This window comes from Phalaenopsis equestris, unplaced genomic scaffold (genome assembly GCF_001263595.1).
Source record: "Phalaenopsis equestris unplaced genomic scaffold, ASM126359v1 Scaffold228397, whole genome shotgun sequence".
NCBI classification, from domain to species: Eukaryota; Viridiplantae; Streptophyta; class Magnoliopsida; order Asparagales; family Orchidaceae; genus Phalaenopsis; species Phalaenopsis equestris.
Window position 1 is genome coordinate 1 of NW_018246374.1, and position 10,381 is coordinate 10,381.

General features: G+C 31.4%; 1 protein-coding gene across 2 annotated transcripts; it reads right to left on the reverse strand.

Moving 5' to 3' along the window:
• Nucleotides 1-60: 60 nt before the first annotated feature.
• LOC110037977 (MLO-like protein 10) lies at nt 61-9,824 on the reverse strand. Of its 2 annotated transcripts, none has more exons than XM_020742731.1 (11): nt 9,617-9,824; nt 7,103-7,219; nt 6,911-6,971; nt 6,005-6,093; nt 2,252-2,326; nt 2,093-2,181; nt 1,329-1,378; nt 1,209-1,249; nt 746-919; nt 545-580; nt 61-445 (listed from the first exon to the last, which is right to left on the reverse strand). In XM_020742731.1, exons 2-11 carry the CDS (start codon nt 7,121-7,123, stop codon nt 374-376), a joined length of 708 nt encoding a protein of 235 aa, XP_020598390.1. In that variant the 5' UTR covers nt 7,124-7,219; nt 9,617-9,824; the 3' UTR covers nt 61-373. The 2 variants fall into 2 exon arrangements, with proteins under 2 accessions (XP_020598390.1, XP_020598391.1); XM_020742732.1 differs by having other exon boundaries at nt 377-445; nt 521-580.
• Nucleotides 9,825-10,381: the final 557 nt, after the last annotated feature.

The window sequence follows — 10,381 nt, forward strand, 5'->3', positions numbered from 1 at the left end:
AGGGTGAATCTCTGCATAGTGTTAGATATGTATGATTTGGGTGATATTGATGTAAAAAAGCCTATATACACTCCCTTTATCAATTACTATGGAAAGAAATAATTTCTATGTTACATACAATTTAAGAGAAGAAACCTTCTTAATGAATGAATCTACAATAAAATAGAATACAACCCCAACCCCCTAGATAGCCTTTTGTTCATTTAATTCTACTCCTATGATATTTTATCAATACTATTTTCTAAAATAGCTCCATCACCATTCTCTCTAAAAAATAAAAATGATATAAAAAAATAAGCATATCTAATCAGAAAACATGTAGTTGATAATTGGTGTCTTCGGGGAAAAAATAAAAATAAAAATAAAAGAGAACTTACCCGAGAAAGACTCGTCCGATGATAAACCCAAAATTTTGGTGGAAGCAAGATCTCAAGCCGAAGTCATACTATACAAGGTAAAGTTAACCATAAAAACCAATCATCTTTAAATCAAAAACAAGAAATTAGCTATAAAATCATACTTTGACTTAGGACAAATTCCATACCCATATCCAGAAGAAATAGGTCAACTGAAATGCATTCTGCATAAAATATTTAAAATGTCAGACTTCAGATTGTAATTTTATTATCTATTTATTTATTTTGCATTATCACATAATCAAGTCATGAGAGCAGTTATATCGCAAATACTAAAAAATATTGGTAACTTTCGGAAAAAAGTAACAGAAAGGAGAATAGGAACCAACCATAAACAATGTGAAATGTATTAAAGAAAGAACAAGACCAGGATTCTTGAACCAAAAATGATTATCACTTAGCTGAACCAAAGGAACTCCTTGAACAACAGCATGTTTTTCTTTAATTTCTATCGCCATTTTCGCAATTATCGCCTGCAGATTCGTCCCAATAGCCAAGAGAATCTGCAAAAGCGAACAAAAAATCAATTCTTGAAGAATTTTTTGCAGGCCAGTTATTGGTAAAGATCAATATAGGAAGATTTACATACATACCACTCAATTCCCACGTATTTACATATCGAAAATCTAAACTTCAGTTTTTACATGCATACTACCTTTCACAGGTATGAAAAAGGTGTATTTCACTTTTTTTTTTCCCTAAAAGGTTGTATTTTTTATGCGCTATGAAAGATTTGAGTGGTATAAATGCAAAGATCAAAATTTAGGTGTTGGGTATGTAAATGGATTTTACAATTGGGGGAAGTAGTGACACCCAGAATAGTTCCTTCCATCCTACAATAACAAAAGAAAATGTGAGTTTGTTTGTTAATTGGATGCTTCGTACAAAATGCTGCAGAAAATTATTACTTGCCGTGAACATTAAGCAGTAAAAAAACAACCGCAGATGCCCACAGAAGAGGTCTGAAAAAAAAAATAGGAATGAGCCAAAAAAAAGGAGAAAGATTCACATACATACCACTCAATTCTTATGTATTTATATATCTAACACCTAGACATCGAATTTTACATACATATCACCTTATCTATGCATGAAAAGTTGTCTTTCACACTTTAAAAAGTTAAAATTGTGGTATTTTTTATGTGATAGTAAAGATTTGGGTGATATAAATTGAGAAGGTGAAGTTTAGTTGTGGATATGTAAATACGTAGGAATTGGCTGGTATGTATGTAAATGTCCCCCCTTCCTCCCCCAAAGAGAGAGAGAGAGAGAGAGAGAGAGAGAGAGCGAGAAAATAAAGAAAAATCAAAGGTGGCATTAATCACAATGAACTACAAGTTCATAAGAATCGATGCTTTAAGATTCTCAATATTATTAGAAGATTTACAAACATACCATTAAATTCCTATGTATTTACACATCTAACATCTAAGTTTCAATTTTTACATATATGCAATCTTAACTATGCTTGAAAAGGTGTAGTAGTAATTTCAGAAGTTAAAACTTGTGGTATTTTTTATGTGATATGAAAGATTTGGGTGGTATAAATGTGAAAAGTAAAGTTTAGGCATTAGATATGCACATACATAGGAATTGAGTAGTATGCATGAAATGCCCCAATATGATTTTGTGGAAAATCAAAGGTTGGGAACAGAGGAGCCAGTAATTTACAGTACCTGATTACAACTACTACCTTGAAGTCGTCTTCCAGTGACCTTTTTATATATTTTTGGAAATTAAATTTGCTTCCAGAAGCCAAATGGACCTGAAAACATGTTCTGGGATACAAAATAAAAAGAGAAAAAAATGAAAATAACATTTTTCTTGCAACTTACATTTATGAAACCATGACGGAGAGTAAGGTAATCTGCTTTTCGAACAGATCTGAAAAATTGGTGGAAGAAACAAACCTGTAACACAAGCATAATTAAATAGTAGCCATAAAAAGTTTAACAGATGTGTATGCCAGCTCAGTAGAAATCATTGGAGTACACGTACTACTCGCCGACTTGCCACAAATGTTCATCAACTTGCAGTTGATCTCATTTTTATGAGGTCCGTCTCTTTCTTTTTAGAATCTAAGATCTAGCCTTAGGGTTTTTCTAATGACTCTCCTAGAGAACTAGTGTTGCGACACACTCTAAATGTAAGAAATTAAAGAAAAATGAAAAAAAATAGAAATTAAATGTGTCAGATTCGGGAAAACTAGGAGAATTTAATAAAAATAAAACCAGAATATAATAAAATCAAATAAATTTTAAATGATTTTTAAACTATTAAAGCAACAATAAGACAAAATTTAAAATATAAATCAAAATAAAATGAAATTTCTGTAATTTTTGACCATATGACAAATTAAACCTCTTGACCATATGATATTTCTGTAATTTTCTCATAAACAAAAAAACTATGTTGGTTACTTAAATGAAATTTTCATGGGATTTTGCATTTATTGAAATAAATAATTCTAGAAATTTTAAACCTTACTGGGAAGAATGAAACATAATGGGTTAGTTAGAACTTTAATCAAATCAATAAAACATGCAAAAGGTTATAAGTGTAACTAGCAAATTGTTAAAAATTTGAAACTTTAAAATGCTTGGATGATTAATTGGTGGGCAATATTGTTTAGAATTGTTTAATTTACTGATTAAGACCTTCCATCATAATTTGAATGGTTTTGCATAATAATTTACTTGAATATTAATAAAATTGATAATTTTGCAAAAATATCCTTTAAAATGAACAAATAAAAATGATTAACTTGAAGACTCTGATTCGAATGACACTTAAAATCATAAATGTATAATTTTGATTAATATTGGAACTAAGTTAAAAGTAAGCATTGGTAAGTTTGTAGTTTTTTCCTTTAAATTTACAAATTTATCTTTACTTAACTTTAATTCATTAAATCAAAATTTAATTGAATAAAAATATTGAAATTTATGGTATAACTTGAACTTGATAAGCAAATAATATACTAATTAATAGATATATAGTGAATTTTGATAGTTTTGAAAGTAATTTAGGATAGTATTGTTATTTTCTTCAAAATTGCAATATTATTTTTATTACACTAGGAACTTCAACATGAACTATATATAATTCAAAAATTACTAAAATTTAAAATGAAACTCTTAAATAAAACATAAATAACAAAACACTGCAAAAATGTATAAATTTAAAGTTAGTTTTGAGGTAAATTTGTAAATTTCTTCACTCACTAATGCAACCCAAATAATTGAACCAAATTAATCAACTGAAGATAAATCATTAAAAAAATATTTCCAACCTAGGTAGAAATGGTTGAAGTATACATAAGATATTTACAAACAAACATTTCTCAGTAAAACTTACATAACTTTCTTTATAGAACTTCAAAATCACTGAAGTCCATAGGTTAATTGAACTGAAAGAAGTTGAAAAATATAAAATTCACTTTGATTGATTACTTTTTAATAATTTTCTATTAATAAACCTATTCATAAGTTCAAGAATTCATGAAAAATCTAAAATAAACTTGAAATGACTTGTAAAATTCTGATGTTGTTTGGAATCATATTCCAAACATTTCAGTAAATTTCAAGTGTTTTGGATATCCTTTCGATTTATTATAAATTTTTAAATAAAATCACCTTCAAAATTAAAATAATTCTAATAAATCAAATAAAATGCAAAAATTCATAAAATTTTAACATAAAGCTTTTCAACTTGATATCCATCCACAAAAATTATTTTTATATTATTTTGAAATCATTTAAGTCAAAATATCTAAAACCCTAAAAAACACAAAATTTTCAACAAAACAATTTATAAAAATTCACAAAACAACCAAAATTTCTAAAAAATGTAATAATTGAGTTTATAAGAATCATATTCACTTCACCCGAGGATTGATGAGATCTTATAAGTTCTAATAATGTTAAACATTGATATATGCCTTCAAAAAAGCATATAAATATATTTAATAATAATGATAATATAATGATGAAAATAAAATAATAATAATAATAAACAATAATAATTAACTATTTGGGTTTACGAAGACTTCTTGGTCGATACAACCCATGATTGCTGACAAAAGTCTTATGGTCTGAACAGGTTTAAGTACCTCTTTAAGTTATGTAAATCCAAAACTAACAGCAGTACCAGAATGACAGAACCATGGGATCTTGACCGGTGTTGCATAAAATAAAATTTAATTAGTTATCATCAATCACTTCAATAATCGCTTCCATCATGATGAACACTAACCTAAATTTGTTTCACATGGCTTCTATAAGTAAATAATAAGAGCCTAGAATAGCCCTTTCGAGACATGATTTTCTTCTTCTATTGAGTCATTTTCCTTATAGAGTTAGGCAATGTTGTGGTTAGTTAATAATCAAGATCTGAGATATCCAAAAAAAGACGAAACACGAAGCGAAGGGTAAACCTCAACAAAACCATCAACGTTGTCTCAAATGACGTTGATTAATAAATCGTAATCTTTTAAAATTTCGAGATTGATCGTCTGGTACGACGTAAATCCTCACACATTCTTAAATTTTTGCAAGATTGTAAGTCATGCAATTAAGTCCTAAATTTCTAAATAAATTGTAGGTTTGCAATATCAAATAACTTCTCTTTCAAAGAATTAAAGTCAAACCATAAGTTAATTTAAGATGTCACTGAGGTTTCTTCGATCTCTTAGACATCTCTTACTATTCATTCATTTGGATTCCAGAAATAATTGTTCCACATTGAGTCTTTTTCATTTGATTTTCCTACAATCAATCATGGAAACTAAACTTCGAATTCTTAAAGACGAAACCATAATCTTAATCGAGAGTTTTCTTCAATGATCTTAGTGGATGCAATCAAATTTTCAAGAGATAATTATTCATTGTGTTTCTAATCAACCGCAAGATCATTGTTTAAATTTTATGATAGATATTATTTATTTGTTTTTTTTTTAGATTTTTTATTTTGATCTTTTCGTAATATAGATCATTTAATTTTGATTTTAAAAGTATTGTTAAGTGGTTTCATCTTAAATTATTTGCATCAAATTTTTTAATCATTGGTAAGTTTTTCATTACATGTGAGCTGTCTAGAATAGTTTCATTAATTTTTTTGACTTGCGTCATTAGCTTAGTGTCGCAAAAAAACTAAATATGATTGGCATTGGCTCATGTAAAACAATACATAGGTAGTAACCAATCAACTCCTTTATTGCACTCATCTCAAAACAAATCCACGGACTTAAAAGCATGAACAAATTTTAATTAGGAAAGACCATATCTTAACCCCATTGCCTTTGCCTCAATACTTGTCATTGTACTGCCCCCCTTCAAAAAACTATCTAACCAAGAAATAAGCACTGTAGTATAAAAAAATATACTGTAATCCAAAAATTCATGAGAAGAAAAAGTTAAACCAATTGTGATTTACCATAGCTTTTCATTTTATGCCAGAGAAAAACAAAGCAAAAAGAATGCCAGGTGCTCAGTGAAAAGGAAACTGGTGAATTAATACTTCTGATTAAGCATAAATTTTCACCTACAATTTGCTCCAAAACTCAAGAAATAAAAGAACACTTTACTTACAAAATAAAGCAGAACAGGATGCATGTCCCACAAAGTTGTGTGTTCTTTCACAAAGGATGTCTCACGGACCAATCTGAATCTTGACGGATCTATAAATTATCAACAAAGTCGCGACAGACATTAGATAAATTTTTCAGAAACACATTAACAGTAGGAATTGATGCATTAAAGATTGAACATACGAAAAAGAATTTAACTGCTAGAGTTAAGTTCGTCTGCGGCCAAAATGTGTGTTGATGAGTACTAAATGATTAGAGAATATTAAAAATAAGGGAATTTTACGTAAGTACCACTCAAATCCTCTGTGTTTACATATACAACACCTAAACTTCAATTTTTACATATATGTCACCTTACCTCTGCATGACAACGTGTATTTTGACTTCTTAAAATTAAAATTGTGATATTTTTTATGTGATATAAAAGATTTGGGCAGTATAAATACATACATAAGAATTAGCTGATATGTAAATGCCCCTACAACAAAATAAGTCATTAATAGCCAACTAGCTTGGCAGAAACAATAATTTTAAGATAGGTATGCAATAAAACTAAGAAAGATATTATATTAGTAGGAGGATTAGGTAAAAGAATAATAAAGTGAGAAGCATATTTAGATGGCTTAAAAGTCTACAAAACAAGGCAAGATATACACCAACAATAGAAATAGACATTATTAGCATGCACGAGTATTAGGAAGGTAACCTGGTTAAAACTTATGCAAAAAGCCATGCAACATAAAGTTAAGACCATAAATGAAACTCAATAATAATTAATGGAGACTGGGAACTCATAAATCCACCAATAATGATGACTTTATTAGCAAAATTGGTAAACGGATTTTATTAACAATATAACTTAAATCTTGGACTCGCGAGATTTATTTTGTCTACTATGAAAATGTACCATGAGAGAACTCATAGTTAAGGGATCGAGTTTCATTTTCCCACTCCTTCCATCGGCGAATCTGCATGAAATAACAACCCCCATCAAACCATAACCACACAAATAATAATAATAGTAAGCAATTTCATTTATCTTTGGACGTTCAAAAGAAAAATTTGAAATCAATACTGAAATCATGGGAAATAGTACTACCTTCAATCTTCCCAGAGCCATTGTTAGAGCGCTGCATACAACATGAAATACTGCCAGGAAGAATATGAAGATGTGCAACTGATGCAATCCATTTGTTGAAACAAATGAGACTTTCCCCTGAAAACAAAAGTGCAGACATAACAATGAAAAAAAAAAGGTTTACATAAATACCACTCAATTCCTCTGTACCTACATATCTAACACAAAAACTTAAATTTTTACATACATGCCACTTTACCTATGCATGAAAAGGTGTATTTCACCTTTGAAAAGTTAAAATGATGATATTCTTTTATGTGCTCTCAAAGATTTGGGTGGAATAAATGTAAAAGGTAAAATTTAGGTGCTACATATATAAATTCATAAGAATTGAGTGACATGTATGTAAATGCTCATGATGAAAAATAGTAAAAGACTTTATAATAACTTACTAAATGGAATACAGATTGAGTGTGTAACAGGCGTAGAGAACCCATAATTCGTTGTTTGAAACAGTGGGATTGCATGGCCTTGTATTTATACAAGTATATTAGTACTATATTGCTACAATAGCAAAGTCTGTTTTAAGTGGAGAACTGTGACCTTTTAGTTGACTTTAATGGTGGAAAGAGGGACTACAAACTCGTGAAGAACTCTCCGGAGCAAGATGATATCAGTAACAGAGTCGGCAAAAGCGTGATATTCTACCTTAATTGAGTAGTTGACTATTGCTTTATGCACAATGAGATTAAGTTTGACCAAGACAGTCACAATAGACTGTAGGGTTTAGGTAATCATCATCCCAGTCATAATCTAAGTATGTACTAAATCTGAGGTTATTGTACTGGATTGGAAAAATATGGAGGCAAGTGCTTTTAATGTATCACAAAGCTCATTTAAGGAAGTAAAGTGTTGATTTAGAGGCAAGGTCGAGGTGAGTGATTGATAGATATGAGAGAGAGAGTTGGTGAAGTGGCGGTAGAGCTCGGGCTAGGAAAGCTCGAAGAGCATATAAGGATTAGAGGATAGTTTTGATGAGATAAGTATTTATAGTAGTTTGTGTTTCACATGCCAACTTGGTCAGATATGATGATTATATATTGGGGCTGATTTAGGAGCAGTCTATGTGGTGTCAGTTGCACTAGGAGACTGAGAAAGTAGGATGGAGGTCCAAGATTTTTTTATATGAAATGTATTTTGAATGTATTGTAGGAAGTGAATCATGGCTAGTAAGTATTGCTGGTGAGGATGATATCATCCGCATAGATCAAGATGTAAGGGATAATATCATTATGATAATATATCAACAGTGACAAATCAACAATGTTAGGACAAAACCGAGACACTAAATATGTCCATTGAGAGTGGCCAAACACTGGCTAGGACGCTAGGTGCTTGTTGAAGTCTATAAAGAGCCTTTTTAGAAATGCAATCATGATCGGTATCAATAAATACTTCAAGAAGTTTAATGTAAACATTCGGTGAGGTTAACGAGTAGGAAGGCATTAAACATATCAAGGTGATGGAAAGGCCAATTGCGAGTAAGAACTACGGTTAGTCGAATTTGAATAGTCAGCATTTTGGCCATTAGGCCGAATCTTTTGATATAATTGTCATCGTTTTCATGTTTAAAACCTTGAGTATTAAGGGGAACTTCACATCGAGCAATGGTGTCATCTAAATCGCACTTCATCCTGTAGATCCATTTGCAGCCTATGAGATTCAAGATAGGAGATGGAAGAAAAGTTTCTAGGCGCCTTGTGATCGCAGTGCCTGAAATTTAGCAGGCATGACATCATTTTTTTGTCCTTGTCTACTACAAAAGAACAAGTCAACTCGGAAGGGTTGGCATTATTGCCATAGGATGAGTTGCAAGAATGGAACTAGGTTGAGGAGCTACTATAAGTTGACGAATTATAATGGTTAGCTCTAGAGGCATAGAAGTGTGTTCATTACAATAAGGAGTTGTGTTGGTGGACTATGCCCATCTAGGAGAGGAGATTTTGAAAATTAAAGCTGAGATATTCTCAACCTACATTCAATTAGAGGGTTTTGATATGGAATTTTTTTTTATCTTCTGCCATTTTTTTTTTTAAACAGGATAAATTTAGAAAGCATTTTAAACTTAAAGAGTCATAAGATACACCCAACAAAAGTGTGAGAAATCATCAAGAAATAAAACATAGAATTTACCTCCATAAGTGGAAGGTGTGAGGGAAGGACACCATACCATACATCGATGGCAAGTAAATGAAGTAAATGCAAATCTCGTAAGTGAAATCAAAGCATGGAAATCTATAGCTTTTGGCAAGACGGTGAGAGGAACATTGTGAGGAAGAAGCCAGAATGCATATTCCTAAAGTATAATTTGTCCTTTATGAGAGAATGGCTGAACCCAGGTGACCCAGTTGGCAATGTCAAAGAGCTAGAATAGGTTTAGCAGAAAGCAAAGCAAGGCGGCAAGATTAGTTCATGGATGGGTATAGACCTCTATGACTGTTGAAAACTGAAATTTAAAATAAGCTAAAACCCTACCTGATACGTGCTCCCGCCCAAGGATGTAGATCACTGCAACCTCTCCCACTCGTTTGCACGTACAGCAACCGAAATCCAAGCCCCCGGCAAAAAACCCGAAGAAACCGTTCGCATCCCTCTCCTTGACATTCGGACGCAACCAAAGGTCCCCGCTTCAGTTCTTCTCGGTCGTTCCCCTCTCGCTTGCGGCCGTCGCGCAGCAACACAAACCGCCGTCCGTCCTTCCTTCTCGCGCAAGCAGACTTCATCCTCTTTGCCTCTCCTGTTCGCCGACGGAGAACTTTCTACGGCAGTCACGATGATGGTTGTGTTGGCAGATAGCATAAAGCACCAACCAGATGGATTAATTTTTAAAATATTAGTTTTAAGATCACAATTATAAACTAATAAATCAAAAGTACTTAAGTAAATTCAATCACCTCAAATTACTAAAAATATAATGCATCAATCATTCATTAAAGTTATTGGATGATGATAAATTTGAGATTGATTTTAGCTCATAAAAAGTGAATATCACTTCGAATATATAATTATATCTACACTATCATGGTAGTAAGGACATGAATCAAGTTACCTACCCAAGTGGCTTGGCTCAACCGCTCCACAAGAAATAACAGTTTGAATTACAACTATCTGACTGCGTGATTTGGTGTCGGCTATGGTATGTGTGTTCTTCAGTGACCTTCTATTATTTGAATTGTGAATCATAAGAGTATATTTAATTATCACAAAATCATCTATTAGCTAACGTTAAACATTCACCTC

Excerpts from the sequence above, each read along its gene's own strand:
- LOC110037977 (XM_020742731.1), bottom strand. The coding sequence starts at position 7,123 with ATGGCTCTGGGAAGATTGAAG. Across the intron at positions 2,327-6,004 it reads ATCCTGTTCTGCTTTATTTT|GTTTGTTTCTTCCACCAATT; the intron begins GTAAGTAAAGTG and ends CTTGTGTTACAG. Across the intron at positions 581-745 it reads TACATTTCACATTGTTTATG|AATGCATTTCAGTTGACCTA; the intron begins GTTGGTTCCTAT and ends TATTTTATGCAG.